We start from the raw sequence: 22,652 nt of genomic DNA on the forward strand, positions 1-22,652 counted from the left end.
TTGGATAGGACATGTAACAGCAGCATCATATAATTCAAAAGCCTTAGGAGTAGCTATATTAATCAATAAAAATGTACCAATCAAAATAGAGGAGGAAATAATAGATCCAGCAGGGAGGTATGTAATGATAAAATGTCAGATATATTCAGTATTTTGGAATTTACTGAATCTATATGCACCTAATGAAGAAAATCAAAAATTTATGCAAGGTATCTTTTTGAAGATCACAGATACGCAAGGGAATATACTAATAGGAAGGGATTTTAACCTTAATTTGGACTCATACATGCATAAAACTGGAAAAAAGACTAACAGAAAGAACAAAGTAACCAAATTTATAATTATATTGATGCAGGAAATGCAACTTTTGGATATATGGAGGAAACTACACCCAAAGGAGAAAGAATACTCATATTATTCGGGTAGACATAAAACATTCTCAAGGATAGACCTATTCCTGTTATCAGCCCACATTCAAGGAAGAGTTAAGAAAACAGAATATAAAGCTAGATTGTCATCGGCTCACTCACCCTCGTTATTGGCAATAGAGATGGAGGACATCCCACCGAGAATGTATAAATGGAGATTAGACTCCATGCGACATAAAAGACAGGATTTTAGAGAATTCATTGAATGACAAATTAAAATGTACTTTGAAATAAATACAGAATCAGTGAAAGATAAGTTTATACTATGTGATGCAATGAAAGCATTCATCAGAGGGCAAATAATAAGTTATGTAACTAAGATGAAGAAGGACTACAATCAAGAAATAGAACAGTTGAAAAGGGAAATAACAAATACAGAAAAAGAATTAGTAATAAAGGAAGATACAACTAAAAGAAGAGAATTGACAGACAAAAAAATAAAATATGAAACACTACAAACATATAAGGTGGAGAAGAACATAATGAAGACAAATCAGAAGTATTATGAGCTAGGAGAATAAAACACACAAAATACTAGCGTGGCAGCTTAAGACAGAACAAACTAAAAGAAAGGTATTGTCAACAAGAAAAAAGGACAAACAATTACGTATAACCAAACAGAGATCAATAAAAACTTCAGGGAATTCTACGAACAACTATATCAAACTGAAAACGAAGGGAAAGAAGACAAAATAGATGAATTTCTAACTAAAATTGAACTATCGAAATTGCAAACAGAGTAGCAAAATAAATTAATTAAACCATTTGAAATAGAAGAAATACAGGAGATATTAAAAAAAACTACCGAACAATAAAACATCGGGAGAGGATGGACTTCCAATAGAATTCTTTAAAACATTTAAAGACTTATTAATTCCTCCTCTCCTGGAAGTAATGAACCAGATTGAGAAAACACAAAACATACCAGATTCATGCAAAACAGCAATAATTACAGTAATACCAAAGACGGGGAAAGATCCACTTGCACCAGCATCGTATAGACCAATATCTCTACTTAACACAGATTATAAGATAATAGCCAAACTATTAGCAAACAGATTGTCTGACTGTGTACCAAAAATAGAAAAACTAGATCAAATTGGATTTATTAAAAAAAGATGAATTTACAATATCTCTAAATTCATTAACTTAATCCATGCAATACAAGGAAACAAAACTCCAACAGTGGCGGTTGCTTTAGACGCAGAGAAAGCTTTTGACAAAGTAGAATGGAATTATTAATTCAAAGTACAACAAAATTTCAACCTACCAGAAAAATATATTAATTGGATTAAAGCATTATATAAGGGACCATTGGCGAAAGTGACAGTAAATGGATATATATCAAATCAATTTAAATTAAGCAGATCAACAAGGCAGGGATGTCCACTATCTCCCTCACTGTTCGCGTCAGCTATAGAACCACTAGCAGAACTGATAAGAACAGAAAATAAAATAAGAGGGATAAAAATAAAATATTTGCAGATGATGTTATAATATACTTAACAGAATCAGAAATATCAATAAAAGAATTACATGAGAAATTGAAGGAATATGGAGAAGTATCGGGGTACAAGTTCAACGCAAATAAAAGTGAAGCAATGCCAATGAATAATGCGGATTTCACAAAATTTAAGAAAGAATCACCATTAAGATGGCAAACACAAGCAATTCGATACCTAGGTATACAACTAAATAATAAACTTGGCCATCTATACAAACTAAATTATCATACATTAATGAAAAAATTACAAGACGACTTAGAGCACTGGAAAGACTTACCACTAACACTGATAGGAAGGATAAACTGTATTAAAATGAAGATCTTCCCAAGGATACAATACCTATTTCAATCAGTACTAATTCACCTAACAGAGAAATTCTTCAAGGAGCTAAAGAAAATAATAAGGAAATTCTTATGGAAATGGGGGAAACCAAGGATTACACTAGATAAATTGACAGAATGGTACAAACAAGGAGGCTTACAACTACCAAACTTTAAGAATTATTATAGATATTATTAAGATACCTATCAGCTTTTGAACAAAGAAGGGAAAAACCAGTTTGGACCAGATTAGAACTAGATAAAATAAGGGAGAAGATACTTGAACATATACTATATGAGTGGGATGAAAAATTGGTGCAACATAGGAATTCACCAGTATTGCACCATCTGCTCAATATTTGGAAGAAGATTCACGTAGAAAGGAATAAAATAAATTATCAATTACCAAAATTAATATTGACACAAAATCAACTAATCCCTTTCACAAGAGATAACCTTTCCTTCAGAGAAGGGGAGAGAAAAGGGATCAAAAGAATAGAAAATTGTTTTTTGAGAAATAAATTATTATCTTTTGAACAAATGAAGGACAAATATAATATAATTCATGATACAATGTTTGCATACCACCAACTGAAAACCTACTTGAAGGACAAATTGGGAAACAGTCTGAGGTTACCAGAAGGAAGCAATTTTGAATATGTGATTACAGATACAATGATAACTAAAAGATTTATAACAAACCTGTACATCAAACTGCAAGAAAAGGAGAACAAGGAAACAAGCTGTAATCCTAAACAAAAATGGGAACAAGATCTAAACATAAAGATAAAGGGTGAAACATGGGAAAAGCTATGCTCCAGAACTATGAGAAATACAATAAACATGAGGTTACGTGTGATACAATATAATTGGTTACACAGGCTATACTTCACACCCCAAAAGTTAAATAAATGGGACTCATTTATTTTCACTGTAAAAAAAGGAAATGGGAACAACAATACATGCAATTTGGGCATGTGAGAAAGTGAAAAATTTTGGGAAGATCTAAACCAGATATGAAATAAAATCACAAAAAGCAATATACCAAAAGACCCAAAGATCTTCCTTCTAAGTAGTATAAGAAATAAAGAATTTGGACTCGATTTGGATGGAGCACAAAATAGATTTATTATGATAGCCCGAGCTGTAGCACAAAAATGTATTATGTCAGCCTGGAAATTAGAAGACAACTCGAGAATACAACAATGGTACCTAGAAATAAATAAATGTACTCCATTAGAAAAAATAACATAAAATTTAAGAAATAACATCACAATATTCGAACAAATATGGGAAGCATACATGAAACACAATAGAGAAATCCTACCACGGACCTCCACCACCTAAAATGACAGAAGGAGAAGACAACGTTATGAACTGACCAAGTATGTAAAAGTAAAAGATACAAATTTCTTGTTTATTTTTATTTCGTGACGACATTGTTTAACGGGTTTAATGTAACATATAGACTGAACTTTGAATAAATGGGGAGGGGGAGGGAGGGAAGGGAGGGGGGGGGAAGAGAGAAAATGACACTGTATATATTCAAGAGAAAAATGTCAGTATGTATTTTGGTCAGTGTGGTTCATAGTGTGAAAAATTTAGAAAAATTAAAAAATGCTCTAGATGAGGGGATTGGATGTAATATCTCCAAATTTGCAGATGACACTAAGCTAGGAGGGCTTGTGTGCACTGAAGAGGGGGTCAGGAAGCTCCAGTGTGATTTGGATAAATTGGGGGACTTGGCAGATACATGGCAAATGCACTACAATGTGGATAAATGTGAGATTATCCACTTTGGTAATACAAACCGGAGGGCAGATTACTATTTGAATGGCAATAGATTGGGAGATGGGGAAGTGCAGAGAGACCTAGGGATTCTTGTGCACCAGTCTCTGAAGGCGAGCATGCAGGAACAGCAGGTGGTTTAAAAGGCAAATGGTATGTTGGCCTTCATATCAAGAGGATTTTAGTATAGGAATAAGGATACAGTTGTACAGAGCCCTGGTGAGACCACATCTGAAGTATTTTGTGCAGTTTTGGTCACCTTATCAGAGGAAGGATGTTCTTGCAATGGAGGGAGTGCAAAGGCGATTCACCAGGCTGATATCTGGAATGGCAGAAATAACTTATGAGGAAAGATTGCGCAAATTTGGATTGTACTCGCTGGAGTTTTGAAGATTGAGAGGGAATCTCATAGAGACATATAAAATTCTGGCAGGACTAGACAGAATGGATGCAGAAGGGATGTTTCCGATGATGGAGGAGTTCAGAACCAGGGGCCATGGTTCGAGGATAATAGGCAAACCATTTAGAACCTAAATGAGGAGGAATTTCTTGACCCAGAGGGTCGCAAATCTGTGGAATTCATTGCCATAGAGAGCAGTAGAGGCAGCTTCATTGAAAATATTTAAGAGAGAATTAGATATATTTCTTCAGTATAAGGGAATTAGGGGTTACGGAGAGAAGGCGGAGACGGGGTACAACTTTAAGATCAGCCATGATCTCATTGAATGGTGGAGCAGGCTCGAAGGGCCGAATTACCTACTCCTGCTCCTGTCTTCTATGTTTCTATGATTTTAATGTAGCTGTAGGAGAGGAGTTGGGTGACGAAGGGTTAATAAGCAATTTAAACATGCTGGAGGAGTCCTGATTGATATCCCACTGTCTCTTACCTGATCAATCATAACTCCCAAACCCCTCTTCACACTGTGCAGAGGCCTCGGGTCATGTTGCCTCTACTAGGTGTCATCACCTCTTCCTGTACCCACACTGCTGAGGGGAACACTAGCACCCTGGTTGATTTCACTGGCTGTGAATATTTTAAACATATCTGCCAGGGCCCCTGTTATTTGTACATGAGCCTCCCTCAAGATCCAAGGCAATATCTTTTCAGGCTCTGATGATTTGTCCACCATGCCCTCCATCACTTCCACAACTTCCCGTTCCCTGAACTCAACAGCCTCACCTTTACCATAGATATCCATTCACTATCCAGCTTCATCCCCCACACCAGAGGCCCCAAATTCCTTTGTTACTTTTTCGACAACAGACCCAACCAGTCCCCCTCCACCACTACCCCCCTCTATGTGGCAGAACTCAGAACTTGACCTCACCCTCAACAACTTCTCCTTTCATTCATCCCTCTTTCTCCAAGGCGAAGGGGTAGCCATGAGCATCCGCATGGGCCCCAACTATGCCTGCCTTTTGTTGGCCACGTGGACAGAGAAAGGTTTTGCAGAAATGTAATGACACCATACAAAAAGTATTCCACTCAATCCTGCCAAAACTAGGGCAGCACAGTTGATGTGGTGCTCAGCATAACGCCTTGACAGCGCCAGTGATCAGTAGCAGAGCAGGGTTCAAATCCTGTCCTGTCTGTAAGGAGCGTGTATGTTCTCCCTGTATCTATATGGGTTTTCTTTAGGGGCTATTCAAAACATATCGTAGATTAATGGGCTGTAAATTGGGCGGAACAGTCTCGTGTTTAAATTTAATTATTTTTCATGATGAAGGGCTCAGGCCCGAAACGTCGGCGATATATCTTTGTCTCCTACGGATGCTGAAAAGACCAGTGAGTTCCTTCAGCATTTTGCTCTTGACTACAATCACAGTATCTTCAGTCGATCGAGGTTCACGCCATTCTTTTTTGCCAAGGACCTTGTGGATAAAATTTTTTCTGAAAGTAGCAAAACTTCACCTCTTCAAAAGCAAAGCACTTCTTACAAGGTTGAGCACAAAGGTTAGCTTAACTTTTCTGGAAACTAATGAACAATACAGACCTTCTTCAATAAAAGCGACCAGAAGGAAGCATATATAATCAGTAGCCAGGAGGTGCTTTTGTTCAGCACCTCAGCTCTTCCGCTGCAACAGTGTTGATCTCCCAATGGCCACCCATTTCAATGCCCTATCCCATTCCCTTGCTTACATGGCTGTCCGTGGACTCAAGCACATTTCGATTCTGATGAAAACAACTCATTAAATCAGTAAAATTTCAACCACAGCAACTGCTGGAATATAAGTTATAGAAAACTGCTCGTAAAACAGGTCTAAAAGCAGAGAAACCAAGAACTGGAAAAGTAAGAAAACCAGTATATTTGAATTGACAGGTTGGAGAAAACACAGAATAAGTGTTGGGAATTTTGCAAAGAAAGAAAGTCCTGGGCAAATAATGTAAGAAACAGCCAAGTGGAACCACAAGATGACCCTGTTATTCAGTTACCCCAGGTGGCACATCGTAGTGACCTGGTCTCAAGATGTGCATCTGTATGTTGTGGTAAAACCCACCGTTAAGCTGGAGGAGCTCAGCCCGGCTTTTCAGTGTCCATAGGAGATCAAGATATATTCCCAACATTTCAATGCTGAGCCCTTCTTCAAGGAATGAGCCAGAAACAGGAACTCTCAGAAAAGGCACTTTTAGGTGACCAAATGCCTCGCTTGTAAAGCCGCATTTTATGGCAATATGGGATGTCGGGAGGCCACCTGAATGTGCAGGATGCGAACTTGGTAACCCTCCTCCGAGAGGAATAATCAGTGCAGCACAGAGATGCAGTGGTGCCACGTGAGGTGTTTGTTGTGTTTACCGTTTTTGTTCTGCGTTTTTCAAGTGTGGAGTGGATTTACACTGTGATTTGTCCATTCCATGGTTTCCATCTAGTTTAAGCATAATGTGAAATGTTTACATTGTGATATCTACCTCAGATATTTATGAAGCAATAAGATTTCTCAAAAAACGTTTTTTAATTACATTTTGACAAGCACACAAGTCTCATTTATATGCAACCGTTACTTCACGAGAACACATAACATGCCAGGCAGCAGGGTCATGTCGCCGCATTGGGTGGGGAGGGTGGAGGGGGGAACAAGTTGTGGAAATTAGGGAGCTGGGTGGCAGGGACATACCCTTACAGGATGGACAAAATGGCAGAATGGATGGCCTGGTGCCCATGGACCTGCAGATCGTGACAATCTGTGCTAATGCGTGCAGGACCATCTGCTTCAACCAATGTCCACTCTGACAGGAAGTCTTCCTTGTTAATCTCACATATATTGTGCAGTACACAGCAGGCAAACACAACATCTGGGACTAAGGTGGTAGAGATATCCAGATGCTTGGACAGGCACCACCAGCAGCCATTTACACGGCAAAACGCGTTTTCCACCACTATCCTTGCAGAATTAAGGGCCTTGTTACATCTTAGCTGATCCAGATCCAGTACTCAGTGCTGTGTGAACCCCTTCATCAGCCAGGTTCATAGGGGATATGCCAGATCACCCAGAAGATGCGCAGGAACCTCCACTCCATTAACATCCTTGGACACCTACAGGCACAACAATGCAGAATGTCGTTAATTCATACATCTGAACATTGACACAATAAGTATTCATAAGGTTGACACATGGAGCTTTGTAGGATGAACACTCACGTCAAAGGGAATAGGTATCCGCCCTGGTCCTCTGCCTTTCTATATAGAGGAGAGTTGGCAAGCACTCGGGCATCATGGGTACTGCTCGGCCAACAAACACATCTGAGAAGCTGCAACATGAATGGAAAGCACAGTGAAGTTATAAACATTGAGATGTGATGTGATAAAGACCAATAAGGGATTAGCTCACCAGAATCTGTGGTCGACCACCGCTTGCAGAACCACCGAATGCCACCCTTTGCAATTGTAGTAGGCTACAGCTTGCACGCTGGGGGAAATAATGGGAATATATGATCTATCAATGGCACCAACACACATTGCGTATCCCCTTTGCGCAAAGCTGTCATTGGTCTCCTGGAAACGTGTTCCCATTGGTAGGGAGATGAGACGTTTACCTAGGAACTTCCTCAAGGCGGCCATCACCTCCTGCACCACCATGCACACGGTGCTGATGCCTATTCCAAAGATGGTACTGATGCATCGATACACACAAGGGGTGCCATACCAGCACAGGGCCACAGCTGATCGAAATCCTGGCTCCATGGTCACTGCGCCTGGTCTATGCGACTTCAGGTGAGGTTCTAAGTGTTCCAGCACGAAGTGAAAGGTGCCACGCGACATACGAAAGCATTTCCTCCATTCATCATCATCAAATTTGGTGAGGTCATTACTCCAGAACTCAGCGCCCTGGGATCTGTTCAACCACCAGAGAGACCCATGTGTCACCATGACTGAGAAGCAGCATTCGCCTTCGTCTGTGAACAATGGTGGGCGAAAACTCCGGGCAGAAACAATGTCAAACTGGCACTGGGCTGGTGCTGTTAAGGTTACTGAATGCTTACGATAGTTTTTGACAATTCACATCTCAATCAGCTGTGTTTGGGTGGGAAACCAATTTATGAATGGGCTGCCTTTCGGCAGCTCATTGACTCGATCGGTATCAGTTAGCGCTACTGTGTTAAAAATATCAAGGAAGGCCTCACAGATTTTGGGGCCTGGGACCCTGTTGGGAAGAATTGATCATTGATCCCTGTCTGGAAGATTTGCTAGCCTAAAGACTTGTATTTTCTCTCCCAATCTGTTCTCTGGAAGCCTGTGGGTAAGTCAAACCTCTACTGGTTGCATTTTCATCGAGCTTTATAGCTATCCTATAAACACAAACTTCTCCATGTCCGTCGCAAGAGCGGGGATCTCTCAGTGGCCACCTGCTTCAATTCCCCATCCCATTCTCTTGCTGCCAGCCTGTTCATGGTCTTGTAGTGGCTGAGAATGGTGGTGCTCCTAAAATGAAGCACCTCCACACAGCATGAGCTGAACCAGTAACTGACTTTATGTGAACCTCTCGATTGCTTTTAGGGGACGACCTCATTCCTCTCTGGGGTGCGCTGGTCTAGGGGAGTGATGTCAGTGTGTTGCGGAGTCGCTGCCTACCCAGCGACGTGCAAACAGGATGTGGCGACATCTCCCAGGCAACGTGTGTTGCCAAACGCATGCTTCTCCTGAGAAGGGAAGGGGGGCCTGCGCCATCTTCTACCAACTGACTGGGACAGTGATTCGGCCCACCTGACCGTGGTCGATCGGCCTGCTATGAAAAACCTCATCCCTTATCACATCCAATTAACACCTTTTGTTGGGCTGGATTAGTCACCTAGCCAGAATTCTGAGCCTTTCTGAGATTTCCTGCTTCTGGCTTATTCTATTTATTCTTTGAAGAAGGGCTCAGCCTGAATGCTGGAAAGAATAGCTGACTTCCTTAGCATGTCAGTGTGTTTTTAACTATAATCACAGCGTCTGCAGACTTCTGTGTTTCACTCATCTTTATTTGTGTTACAAAGAACTGATGTTGGCGCTGGTGAGGGGAACCACCTGATGGCATCCTCATTAGTACCTGGAGCTACCACTTGGTGTCACCCTATCCAACAACTGGGAGCTACAACCCTGCGACAGTGCCTATAGAATAAGAGGACTGAAAGAGTAGATCTGTGTGGAAAGAAGAACCTTAGCTGCTTCTGGGCCTTTTGTGTAAGACTTTATTCGCAATAAATGATCGACAAGAAAGAACCCCGTTCCAAGTCTCTTTCAGCCCTTCATATCATGTCCATACATTTCCATCATTGAACATTTTACATGCGCTCTTTATTTGCACCCTTGTCACCTTGTCGCTCCTCCTCCTCTGTTTTATGTGGGGCTTTCCCTTCGTCTCAGATCCTCAATGCACAGTGGACTGCAGTCCTTCCCCATCACCTACTCGCATCGGTTGAACTAAGCCTCAGTGCATCGCTCAGCATGTCCCCCTGCAGTCTGGAATGTGTCAGTTAGCAGCGATCCCTCACTGACATCTTGGGGTGTTAAAAGACGCCAAAAGTTTCGGGCAGACCAAAGACGGAAATGATGGTTTTTCCAGCTGTTCTGGATGTCAGCCTGTGGGTGTATCTCCAGGAAAAGCCCATCGATCAGAGAGACCTCTGTGATTCTGCTGCTGGGGATGAGCATGAAAAGTCAAGTTTATTGGCATCTGATTGTACAAGGGCAACCCATGGAAAGAGCAAAACCCGCAGACACACAACTGGACATAAGGCAATCCATATGCAGGACAAGGATTTCATCCATAAAAATAGATCAGTAAGTCTTGTTTTGTCCCAGTGAGAGCCTCGGATGGTGAGTGGGATCAGTTCCTCTGGTGGTTCAACCTTCTCACGACCCCTACAGAGAAGCTGTTCCTCATCCTGGTGCTGTTGGCTCTGATCCTCCTTTCTCTTCCCTGAAAGGAGCAGCTGAGAGATGCTGTGGGCAGGGTCAAAGGGCGTCTCCAGGATTTGGCATGTCCTCTTCAGACAAGGATCCTGCTAGATCACACTGATGGGGAAGAGGGAGACTCCAGTGATCCTCTCTGTTGCTCTGATGGTCCTGTGGATTGACTCCAATCCATTACTCTGCAAGGACCCTCTCATCCAGTTTACTTTGTACTAGCGTGAAGTGTTTCAAGGTCCCTCAGCCTGACGGAGATTGCCTATTCTATCGCTTCTGCTGATTCCAAGCGACCTTAGGCCCTCCGTCCTGTTGGGTCAGTCTGATTTAATGTTTCTCATTTTTGGTTTGATTTTTTAGGAGCTCTAAATGGGAATATTTGATTATTCTTCTCAGAGCTGCTCGCAAAGAGTGACTGCTGTAAGGGGCCATCCTGTCTTATTCCTTCATAGGAGATATAATATTGTACTTTCTCGAGTTCCGACCTCTATATTGATTTATAAAACGTTCATCTGACAAATTCTAACTCATCCAGCCCTCTTACAGTATGGGAGGACAGTCAGTATGGGGAAAATTTAACCCACCAATTGCCAGAATTTGCTTTGCTACAGATGCTTCTGTCTCTCTGCAAATTTGCTCCTCCAATTTTCCCTTCCTATCACATTAATGTGGTCATCCCGTTTCCATTCCTTGTCTCCAACCACAAATCCTCAGCAGTGGAGCCCACTAATTTATCCTGACTGAGGAAAGCTGGGATATTTTCCTTGACTTGCAATGTAACCAACCCTCATTCTTCCCCCCTCCCCACTGAAACAATCGAACCCAAAACAATCAGCTGCCAGTCCTGCTCCTCTTGGAGGGACACAGAACATTCAGTTGCCAGTCCTACTCCTCTTGGTAGGACCTAGAACTGACCTCCCTGTCCCGCTACACTTGGAGGGACCCAGAACATTGAGCTCCCTGTTCTGCTCCTCTTGGTGGGACCCGGAACATTGACCTGCCGGTCCTGCACCTCTTGGAGGGTCCTAGAACATTGAGTTGCCTGTCCTGCCCCTCTTATCGGGACCCAGAACATTGACCTCCCTGTCCTGCTCCACTTCGAGGGACCCAGAATATTGAGTTGCCTGTACTGGCCCTCTTGGATGGACCCAGAACATTGTGTGGGTGTGTTTGTGGAAGAGTGTGTGTGTGTATGTGTGTGTGTGTGTGTGTGTGCGTGCGTGCGTGCGTGCGTGTGTGTGTGTGTATGTCTGTGTGTGTGTGTGGGTGTGTGCATGTGGTGGTTTTGTTTACAGTGAAAAAGTATATACAGAATATATACAGAAGAGTGAACAACTATATACAAATATATCAACGAAGAAATATATACAGAAATATATACAGTGCGTGGGTTCCTGTGGGTGGGTGTGTGTGTGGGCGTGTGTAAAAAGGGGTGTGAAGGATGGTGTGTGTGTGTGTGAGGGTGTGAGAGTGTCTGTCGGTATTTGGGTGTGTGTGGTGTGTGTGCATGTGTGAGAGTGTGTGTGTGTGTGTGTGTGCATGTATGCGGGGGTTTTGTTTACAGTGAAAATGTATATACAGAATATATACAATATATACAGAAGAGTGAACAAATATATACAAATATATCTACGAACAAATATATACAGAACATTTGTACAAAACACAACATCAACGTCAAATGGAAGGAACTCGACAAAATTATCTCACTTATCGAATACGTCCCTGATATAAAAGCACATCTTCCAATTTGCCCCGAATTAGTTGGGGTTGTGTGTGGGTGTGGGGGTATGTGTGTGGAGTTGTGTGAGATTGGGGTGTGTGTTTGGGGGCTGCATGTTGGGGTATTGGGGTGTTGGAAGGAACGTGTGAGAGGATGTGTGTGGTGTGTGTGGGTGGGAATGTGTGGTGGATGTGTGTGGGGTATATGTGCGTGGTTGCTTGTAGGTGTGTATGTGTGTGGGTGTGTGAAAGAAGGAATGTGAGGGAGGGAATGTGTGTGTGTTTGTGTGAGGGTGTGGGAGTGTCTGTCGGTATTTGGGTGTGTGTGTACGTGTGTGTACATGTGTGTATGGGAGAGTGTGTGTGTGTGCATGTATACGGGGCTTTTTTTTACAGTGAAAAAGTATATACAGAATATATACAATATATACAGAATATATATACAGAACAGTGAAAAAATATATACAAATATATCATCAACGAACAAATATATACAGAACATTTGTACAAAACACAACATCGACGTCAAATGGAAGGAGCTCGACAAAATTATCTGACTTATGGAATACGTGCCTGATATAAAAGCTCATCAACCAATTTGCCACAAAATAGTTGGGGCTGTGTGTGTGTGTTGGGGTGTGTGTGTGGAGTTGTGTGGGATTGGGGTGTGTGCTTGGGGGCTGCATGTTGGGGTATTGGGGTGTTTGAGGGAATGTGTGAGGGGATGTGTGTGGTGTGTGTGGGTGGGATTGTGTGGTGGATGTGTGTGGGGTATATGTGCGTGGGTGCTTGGTGGGTATGTGTGTGGGCGTGTGTTTGGTGTGTGAGGGAGGGTGTGTTTTTGTGTGTGTGTGTGCGTCTGTATGTTTGTGGGTTTGTGTGGGAATGTGTGTGGGTGTGTGTGGTAGTGTGTGTAGGCGTGTTTGTGTGGGAGCGTGTGTGTGTGTGCACGTTTGTGGGGATTTTGTTTACAGTGAAAAGGTATATACAGAATATATACAATATATACAGAAGAGCGAACAAACATGTACAAATATATCATCTACGAACAAATATATACAGAACATTGGTACAAAGCACAACATTGACATCAAATGGAAGGAACTTGACAAAATTATCTCACTGATAGAACATGTCGCTGATATAAAAGCCCATCTTCCAATTTGTGGCAAAATAGTTGGGGGGATCTTTCCTGAATGATTTTCAGAACCTTTCATTCTAAAACCCGACTTCCAGACCTATATTATATTCATCCAGGAACAAAGTCTACTTTTAATTCGAGAATCCGGCTCGGAGACGGATTAAGGGGAGAGGGAGGAAATAGATTCTATTGGAGTTTGGATGTGTGTGTGAGGGCAGGGGGTCAGTATGGGAGGTGACTGTGTGTGGATGAGTGCTTGGGGGTATGTGTGGGGTGTGTGTGTGTGGGAAGTGGGTGTGTGGGGTGTGTGTGTAAGTGGGAGTGTGGGGGGTATGTGTGGGAAGTTTGTGTAAGTATAAGTGTGTGTGTGGGGGGTGCGTGTATGTTGTATTTGAGGATGAGTGTAGTGGGTTGTGTAGTGGTGTCTGAGTGTGTGGGTGAGAATGTGTGTGGGATGGGTGGTGTGGAGGGGTGTGTGTAGTGGGGTGTGTGTGTGGGTGTGCGTATTAAAAGTGTGTGTGGGTTATGTGTGGTGTGAGTTTGTGAGGGGCATGTGTTTGTGGGGCTTGGGTGTGTGTGGAGTGGGGTGAGTGGGGGGTGGGTGTGTGTATGGTATGTTAGTGTGGGGTGTGTGTGAGGGATGGGTGTGTGTTAGTGGGTGTGTTGGTTTGTGTGTGGGGGTGGGCGTGTGTGTCGGTATGTATGAGGGATGTGTATGGGGGTGGGCATGTGTGTGGGTAGGTATGAGGCATGTGTGTGGGGCTTATGTGTATTGTGTGTGTGAGGGGTGTGTGTGTGTGAGGGGTGTGTGTTAGTGTGTGGATGTGCATGGGGGGGTGAGTGTGTGTGACAGTGTCTGTGTGGGGCACCAATGTATATAGGGCATGGCAGGCATTACGTGCGCCCCCACACCGCTTGTCAGCGCTGCTTCCATCCCCATCCTTGTCAATGACGATGTCATCTCGCCCCACTTGACACATCAGCGACGGCACCAACCCCCCCATCCTCGATCAGCGATGACACCAACCCCCCCTCCCTCCATCAGCGATGACACCAACCCCCCTCCCTCCATAAGCGACGGCACCAACCCCCCATCCTCGATCAGCGATGACACCAACCCCCCTCCCTCCATCAGCGATGACACCAACCCCCCCTCCCTCCATCAGCAACGGCACCAACCCCCCTTCGTGCATCAGCGATGGCATCAACCCCCCCTCCCCCTGGGTCAGCGACTGCACCAACACCTTCACTTCCCCCATGGGCGCTATTTTGGCTTTGGGTGTTGGGGGGGATTTGTGTGTGTGGGGGATTTGGGTAAGCCTCTGGTGTGTGGGGATGCGAGTATGGTGTTTATGTGTGGGTGGTTTGTGTGTGTGTGGTGGGTTTGTGTGGGGGAGATTTATGTGTGGGGTGAATTTGAGTGTGGGGGTTGTTTGTGTTTGTGTGGTGTTTTTGTGCATGGGATTGTGTGTTGGGGGTGTTTGTGCTTGTGTGGTGTTTGTGTGTGGGGTTTGTGTGTGTGTGGGGTTTGCATATAGAGGGTGTGTGTGTGGGTTTGGGATATTGGTTTGTGTGAGATTTTCATATGGAGGGTTGGTGTGTGTGTGGGATATATGTGGAGGGAATATGTGTATGTCTGTGTGAGCGCATGAGTGTGGGGGAATATGTGTGGGGTGTTGTGGGTGGGTGGATTTGCGGGTTTGTGTGTGTGGGGGTTGTATGAGGGAGTGTGTGTGTGTGTGGGTGTGTTTATGGGGTGTGTGTGCAGGGGTATGTGGGTCAGGATGTGTGTGTAGGGCCATGTGAGTGGGAGTGCATGCGTGAGGGACTTGTGTGGGAAGGTGTTTGTGCTGGGTCGCATTAGCGGGTGTGCATGGTGGGATTTGTCTGGCAATGTTTGTGTCAAGGGTGTGTGTGTGGAGAAATAAGTGTGGCAGTGTAACTGAGGGAGGGAGTGTGTAGGGGGCATGATTGGGAATGTGTTGTGAGTGAGGGTGTGTGTGGGGGGTGTGTGCTGGGGTGAGAATGTGGGGGTTGCAAGTGTGGGGGGGTGCGAGTGTGTGGATGTGAGTGCAGGGGTATGAGTGCGGTGGTGCATATTTGGAGGGGCATCCATGTGCTGGGTGTGTATGTGGGGCTATGTGTGTGGTAGGTTTATCTGTCTAGGGGTTGTATCGGGTGAGTGTGAGTGTGCATGTATGTGTGGTGTGTGTGGCTGGGTGATGATTTTGTATGAGTTCTGTGTGGGAGGTGGTCATGTTTGAAGGTGTGTGTGAGGGGTGTATGTGGGCGGTTTTTCTGGGTTGTTTGTCGGGGTATATGTGTAGGTGAGCAGTGTGTGGGAGGGGGACTGTGGGTGCATTGGGTGTTGTTTGTGGAGTGTGCGTGAGTGTGGGAGGGTGTGTGTATATCTGTCAGAGGTTGTGTGTGGGGGAGTATGTGTATGGGGGATGTGTGTGTGTGTGTGTGTGTGTGTGTGTGTGTTGTGTGTGTGTGTGCAGAGTGTATGTGTGGGAGTTTGTGAGTGTGATGGTGTGTTCCTGGATGTGTATGTGTGTGTGGGGTTTGCATGTAGGAGGTGTGTGATTGTGGAAGGTGTGAGTCGGGGCTTGTATATGTGAAGTGATTGTTTGGGGTGTATGTATTGGGGGTTGAGTGTAGGGTGTGTGTATGGGAGGAGTATGATTGTGGGGGGATGCGTTGGGGTATGTGTCTGGAGTGTGTATGGGTATTGCAGTTTTTTTGGGGGGGTGGTTTAAGTCTTTTTTTATTGTTTGTTGAAGGTTTTTGTTTGTTAATTGTGAAAGATTGGGTGCCATTGTGTAAGTTGTAATAAGTAATTTAAGTTTTGCAATTGTTAATGTTAAGGGTTTAAATCACCCAATAAATAGGAAACGTGTTATAGATTATATTAAGAAGCTAAAAGTAGATATTGTATTTTTGCAAGGAACTCATTTGACCGAAAAAGAACATTTGAAGTTGAAGAGAGATTGGGTAGGACATGTAATTTCGCCTTCATTAAACTCGAAAACTTGAGGGGTGGCGATATTAGTTAATAAAAAAATATCCGTTGCTGTGGATTCTTCTTTTGCTAATGCTGGAAGAGTACTGATAGTTAACTGCAAGATTTTGTTCTGAAAGTTGGACTTTAATGAATGTTTATGCACCAAATGAAGATGATCAGACATTTATTTCAGGGACATTTTAAAATTTGAATCAGGCAGAAGGGAATGTGTTAGTCAGAGGAGATTTTAACTGTTGTTTGGATTCCTTGTTGGACAAATTCTCCAAAAGTTGTTAAAAGAACTAAAATGGTAAAAAGACAGCTTAAGATGATGAAGGATTTAAATTTAGTGGAAATTTGGAGGAAATTAAACCCAACTGAGAAAGATTATTCACTTTGTTCATCTCGGCTAAATTCTTTCTCGAGATAAATGTATTTTTGATTTCTGCGCATTTACAAGGAAGATTTAATTTTGCAGAATATAAAAGTAGGTTATTCTCATATCATTCGTTATTATTGGTTCAATGCTTAGGATCTGAATTAACTGAGACAGTTTATCGATGGAGGTTTAATGAAAAGTTATTCAAAAGACCAGATTTCACTAAGTATATGAGAGATCAAATTATTTTTTATTTACAAATGAAAGAAAATTCAGTTCAAAGTCAATTTATTTTGTGGGATGCTTTAAAAGCATATTTGAGGGGACAAATTATTAGCTATCCAACTAAGATAGAAAAACAGTATTTATTCAAAAGTTTAAATTTAGAAAAGGAAATCGAAGGCTTGGATTAAAAAATTACAAAAAAATTGTACAGACGATGATAAGCTAAAATTATCTAAATTGAAATTACGTAATAATAACATACAAACATATAAATAAGAGAAAATGATTTTGCAGTCTAAACAATGTTATTATCAATTGGGAGAAAGAGTGCATAAGGTTTTGGCATGGCCACTTAAAACTGAGCAAGTATCAAGGACAATTAATGCTATTAGGAAGAATGGAGAAATTATATAAACGAGATATTACTGATGAATTTTAAAAAATTATGAAAATTACTAAATTTAGATGGTCAAATAAAATTAAATATCTAGGAGTAGTTGTAAATAAAAATGATCATGAATTATTTATTTTTTATTATGTCCCTTTATTAAATAAGGTTAAAATTGATTTAGATAAGTGGAAAGATTTACCATTGACCTTAATGGGAAGAGTGAATTGCAGAAAGATGAACATTTATCCTTGAGTCTAATACTTTTATCAATCTATTCCTTGCATAGTTGGGTTATTCTTATGGAAAGGTAAATTATCGAGGGTTTCTTTCCAAAAATTGACTTGGCATTATGAATTGGGTGGTTTGCAATTACATTGTTTTTAAGTATTATGAGGTGACACCGATGAAGTTTATTAATTGGTTATTTGATATTGAACAATCTCCTAGGTTGGCAAAGATAGAGATGGGTCAGATCTTGGAAAATATTAATCATTTGATTTATAAATGGAATTCTTTATTGTTACAAGAATTTAAATTATCCATTTTTTGACATATAATGAACAATTGGTACAATCGCAATTTAATTCTAGATTCTCTCTGAATAGTTTTGATAAGATCACCATTATGTCAGCATAAATTAATTCCCTTTTCATGATAGAATCCTTACTTAAAAGATTGGGAAATTACAGGAAGAGTGAATGTTATAGATTGTTTTGAAGCAGGGAGGTTTTGTTCATTTAAAAGGTTGCAGGAAAGATAAGGTATTGCATCAGATTCTTTGTTTATTACCAACTTTGAGATTTTTTAAAGAGGAATTATGGTAAGGAAATAAATTTATCAGGTCAAAAGAAATTTGAATTTTTAATTGCAGATAAATGTGAAAAAGGCTTTATTTCTGATATGTATAGGTTGTTGCAGGAGAAATTGGTAAAGGAGAAATGAGAAAAGAGTTAAATATTGTTTTCACATGGGAGGAATGGTCAAAAATGTGTGTTGACAGTGTTACCAAGTGAATTAATGTGAGGTATAAAGTATGGTCAATTTGAATTTTTTGCGTCATTTATATTTAACCTCTGAGAAATTGAAGAGATATGGATTCAGTTTAACAGATTTATGTTTTAGATGTAAAAAGCAAAAAGTTACTTTTGTACATTCAGTTTGGTTGTGCAAGAAAATTAAGCATTTTTGGGAGGGAATTATAAAATTTTTGAGGGATTTGTTTAAAAGGGATATTCGATGGATCCAAAAATGTGTTTGTTGGGTTATGTTAATGTTCCATTTGTTGATTCAAAAATGCCTAAACCATATTTGGCTTTTTTAAGATTAGGGTTAGCAGAAGCGAGAAAATGTATAGCTGTCGAATGGAAGAATATAAACTTGCAAAGATGGCAAAATGGATTGAAGTCTTGTCTATATTTAGAAAAATTAACATATAATTTAAGAAGTAATTACTCATTTTTATTGATATGTGGGGTTTATACTTGAAACAGATGGCTATAGAAATTAAATCACTGTTGAAAGGTTGACACACCAATCAGGCAATATTTGATACATTTCTCTAAGGTTTTGTGGGAGAGGAGGTTGTTTTTTTTTCTTTATCTTGGTTATTTTTTAATTTTTTTGGTTTTTATTGTATTAGTAAGGGGGAGAGGATTCAGTTTATAGTTATTTTATGTGTATTTGATTTAATTTATGTAATTTGAAAATATTCAATAAAGTTTTTCAAAGAATAAGTGTGGAAGAGTGTGTGTGGGGGGCGTATATGTGTCAGGGGTTGCGTGTGGGGGTGTGTGGGAGGAGCCGCTGCTGATCCCTGAGTCCTTCCCACTGCCGATGCTGATCCCCGACCCCTCCCCACTGCTGCCTGACACTGTCGATCCTCCAGACGCTCGAGATTCCAGCCGGCTTCTCTGAGGCGACAGGGTGTCATGGTTGGCTTATTGGTTAGGGCAATGCCTTTACATGGCCAGTGGTCAGGACTGGACCTCAGTTTGAATTCTGCACTGTCTGTCATAATTTTTTCATCCTCGTTGCTATCAAGTGGCTTCTGTGACGAATCTTGCCTTTGAAAGTTATTCTGCATTCAGGACAGGTTGTTCCAGATGGCAGATCAGGCTTGGGTTGGTATGGCCTCTCCTCTCATCTTCTATTTCTGCACATCTGCTGGCTTCGATGGTTGTTGTTCCCTCTCAGATGATGGTTTGCCAGACCTACCTATCCATGGTTCATCCGCCCTTTGACAGGTCTTGTTTTTCATCCTGCAGGGTGTCTAGTCACCCTCCTCACCGGGCAAGCCCGGTGGGGGAGCCGGTTTAGTCGCCGACCACTCGACCATGCAACAGGTCGTACTGGGTTACATGGTACCAGTAGCACTCAGGCGAGTGACCTGACACGGATCCTTGTTTACTCTTCACCATGCAAAAAGGTTCCCACGTACTCTTGTTGAAGATGACTGTGGTCATATGCCTTTGTTGAAGAGTCTCAGGATCCGTACGTACTTTTCAGTTCATCTAATACTAGAAGGGGCGTCCCATAGTAGTTTCCTTCATGCAGAGTTAAAGGCATTGGTGTAGGTGATGAATGACGTGTACAAAGGTTGGATCTGTTCACTACATTTTCCTTGGAGTTGTCGAATTTTTAGGTGTTGGCACAAATCTTGCTTGAACTTTGTTGAGATCCTCCAGGACTGGATGTAAAAATACCTGAACATGTTGATTGTCTTTCCAAGTGTCGCTGCCTTATTGACTGTTGTCGACTTCCAGTACAAGTTGTTGTCCTCCCTTCTGCGCTTCACGAATCTACAAGCAAAGAAAACAAAAGTCATTCAAGGGAAGAGATGAAGAGAGAGTTGAGGAAGATCACGCGAAGACGACCAATGGTTTTTAGCTCAAAATCATCTTCACGTTTTCCTCTAGATTCAGAGACAATAGAAACCCTTTAATTCCATCTCCCTCTATCCTTCCCCTCTCCCTCTCCCTCCCCTTGCCCTCACTCTCTCCCTATATACCTCCCCCTTCCTTGACAACACTCCCTCCCTCTCCTCTTCACCTCACCCTGCCTATATCCCTCCCCCTTCCTCAACATCCTTCCCTCTCTCTCTCTATCCCCTCTTCCTCTCCTTCTCTTACCCTCACCCTCTCCCTATATCCCTCTGACAACTCACCCTCTCTCTCCTTCCCCTCTCCCTCTCCTTCCCCTCACCCTCTCCCTATATCCCTACGCCTTCCTCGACAACTCTCCCTCCCTCTTCATTCTTCCTCTCCTTCCCCTATCCATCTACTTTTCCCCTCATCCTCCTCCTCTATCCCTTCCCCTTCTTCGACAACTCTCCCTCCCTCTCCTTTCCTCTCCCTCTCCTACCCCTCTCCCTTACATTCTCCATTTCCCCTCACCCTCTCCCTCTATTCCTCCACTTTCCTCAATAATTCTCCCTCCCTGCTCTTTCCTCTCCCTCCTCTTCCTCTCCTACCCCTCTCCATTTCACTCTCTCCCTCTATCCTTTACCATTCCATGACATTACTCCTTCCCTCTACTTCCCCCTCACAATCTTGCTATAACCCTACAACTTCCTCGACAACTATACCTCCTCCCCTTCACTTCCCCTCACCCTCTCACTATATCCCTCCCCTTTCCTCGACAACTCTCCCACCCTCTCCTTTCCTCTCCCTCTCCTCTTACCCTCACCCTCTCCCTATATCCCTCCCACTTCCTCGACAACTTTACCTCCCTCTCCTTCCCCTCTTCCCCTCATAATCTCCCTATAACCCTCCACCTTCCTCGACAACTATCCCTCATCCTCCTTACCCGCTCCCTCTTCCCCTGACCCTCCCTTTATCACTCCCCCTTCCTCAACAGCTCTCCCTCCCTTTGCTTTCCTCTTCATCTCCTTCCCCTCTCCCACTGCTCCTCCTCTTCTCCTCACACTCTATCAAACCCCTTCCTCAACAACTCTCCCTCCCTCCTTTTCTATCCCTCTCCTTCCCCTCTCCCTCTCCACCCATTCCCTCTATCCCTCCCCCTTCCTCAACAACTCTCCCTTTCTTTTCCCTCTCATTCTCCTCTTTCCATCACCCTCTCCCTACATCCCATCCCCTTCCTTGACAACCCTCCCTCCCTCTCCCTCCTCTGATCCTCACCCTCTCCCTTTCCCTCCCCCTTCCTCAACAACTCTCCCTCCCTCTCTATCCCCTCTTCTTCTCTTCTTCCCCTCACCCTCCCTCTATCCTTCCCCCTTCATTGACAACTTTCCCTCTCTCTCCTTCTCCTCACCCTCTCCCTATATCCCTCCCCCTTCCTTGACAACATTCCCTCCCTCTCCTTCCCCTCTTCCCCTCACAACCTCCGTATAACCCTCCGCCTTCCACAACTAACCCTCATCGTCCTTCCCCTCTCCCTTATTACACCCCGTTCCTCGACAACTCTCCCTCCCTCTGCATTCCTCTCCCTCGCCATCCCCTCTTCCACTCCTCCTCCTCTTCCCCTCACTCTCTGTCACTCCCCCTTCATCGACAACTCTCCCTCCCTCTGCATTCCTCTCCCTCTCCTTCCCCTCTTCCACTCCTCCTCCTCTACCACTCACACTCTGTCCCTCCCTTTTCCTCAACAACTCTCCCTCCCTCTCTTTTACTCTCCCTCTCCTTCCCCTTTCTGCTCATTCTACTCTTCCCCTAACCCTCCCCTATATCCCTCCCCCTTCCTCGCCAACTCTCCCTATCTATCCCCTCTCCCTCTCCTTCTCTACTTCCCCTGACCCTCTCCCTCTAACACTCCACCTTCCTCGACAACTCTCCTTTCCTCTCATTCCCCTCTCCCTCTCCTTCTCCCCTTCCACTCACCTTCTCCCTCTATCCCTCTGCCATCCTCAACAACTCTCCCTCCCTCTCCCTTTCCTTCTCCTCTTCCCTCTCCCAATATCCCTCCCACTTCCTTGACAACTCTCCATACCTCTCCTTCTGTCTCCCTGTCCTTCCCTCTCCCTCCCCTCTCTCTATCCTTCTCCTCACCCTCTATCCCTCCCACTTTCTTATCAAATCTCCCTCCCACTCCATCCCCTCACCTCCAACTTCCCCTCACCCTCTCCTTAAAATCTATCCCTACCCCTCCTTGACAAATCTCCCTCCCACTACTTCCCCACTCCCTCTCTTTCTCCTTGCCATCAGCCTCTCCCTATTTCCCTCCCCTTCCTCTACAATTCTCCTTCCCTTTCCTCACACTCTCCCCGACCTTCTCCTTTTCCACACACCCTCTCCCTCCCTCCCCTTTCCTCTCACTCTCCTTCTCCTTTTCCCCTCACCCTCCCCTTCTAACCCTCCCCTTCATCAACAACTCTCCCTCCCTCCCCTTTCCTCTCCCACTCCTACTCC

At 43.3% G+C, this 22,652-nt stretch overlaps 2 protein-coding genes across 2 annotated transcripts in view; both read right to left on the reverse strand.

The window, feature by feature from the left end:
* Positions 1-6,974: 6,974 nt before the first annotated feature.
* On the reverse strand, positions 6,975-14,290 carry LOC138754639 (uncharacterized). Its single transcript, XM_069919187.1, has 2 exons — positions 7,680-14,290; positions 6,975-7,574 (listed from the first exon to the last, which is right to left on the reverse strand). Exon 1 carries the CDS (start codon positions 8,406-8,408, stop codon positions 7,866-7,868), a length of 543 nt encoding a protein of 180 aa, XP_069775288.1. The 5' UTR covers positions 8,409-14,290; the 3' UTR covers positions 6,975-7,574; positions 7,680-7,865.
* Positions 14,291-14,474: 184 nt separating this feature from the next.
* LOC138754640 (microtubule-actin cross-linking factor 1-like) overlaps positions 14,475-22,652 on the reverse strand; it is a 43,830-nt gene continuing 35,652 nt past the window's right edge. Inside the window, exon 8 of the mRNA XM_069919188.1 lies at positions 14,475-20,087. Within this exon, the coding sequence (XP_069775289.1) occupies positions 20,080-20,087 (8 nt within the window). The 3' untranslated portion in view covers positions 14,475-20,079. The remainder of the gene's footprint in view (positions 20,088-22,652) is intronic.

The sequence above is a fragment of the Narcine bancroftii genome, chromosome 2 (genome assembly GCF_036971445.1).
Source record: "Narcine bancroftii isolate sNarBan1 chromosome 2, sNarBan1.hap1, whole genome shotgun sequence".
Classification (NCBI taxonomy): domain Eukaryota; kingdom Metazoa; phylum Chordata; class Chondrichthyes; order Torpediniformes; family Narcinidae; genus Narcine; species Narcine bancroftii.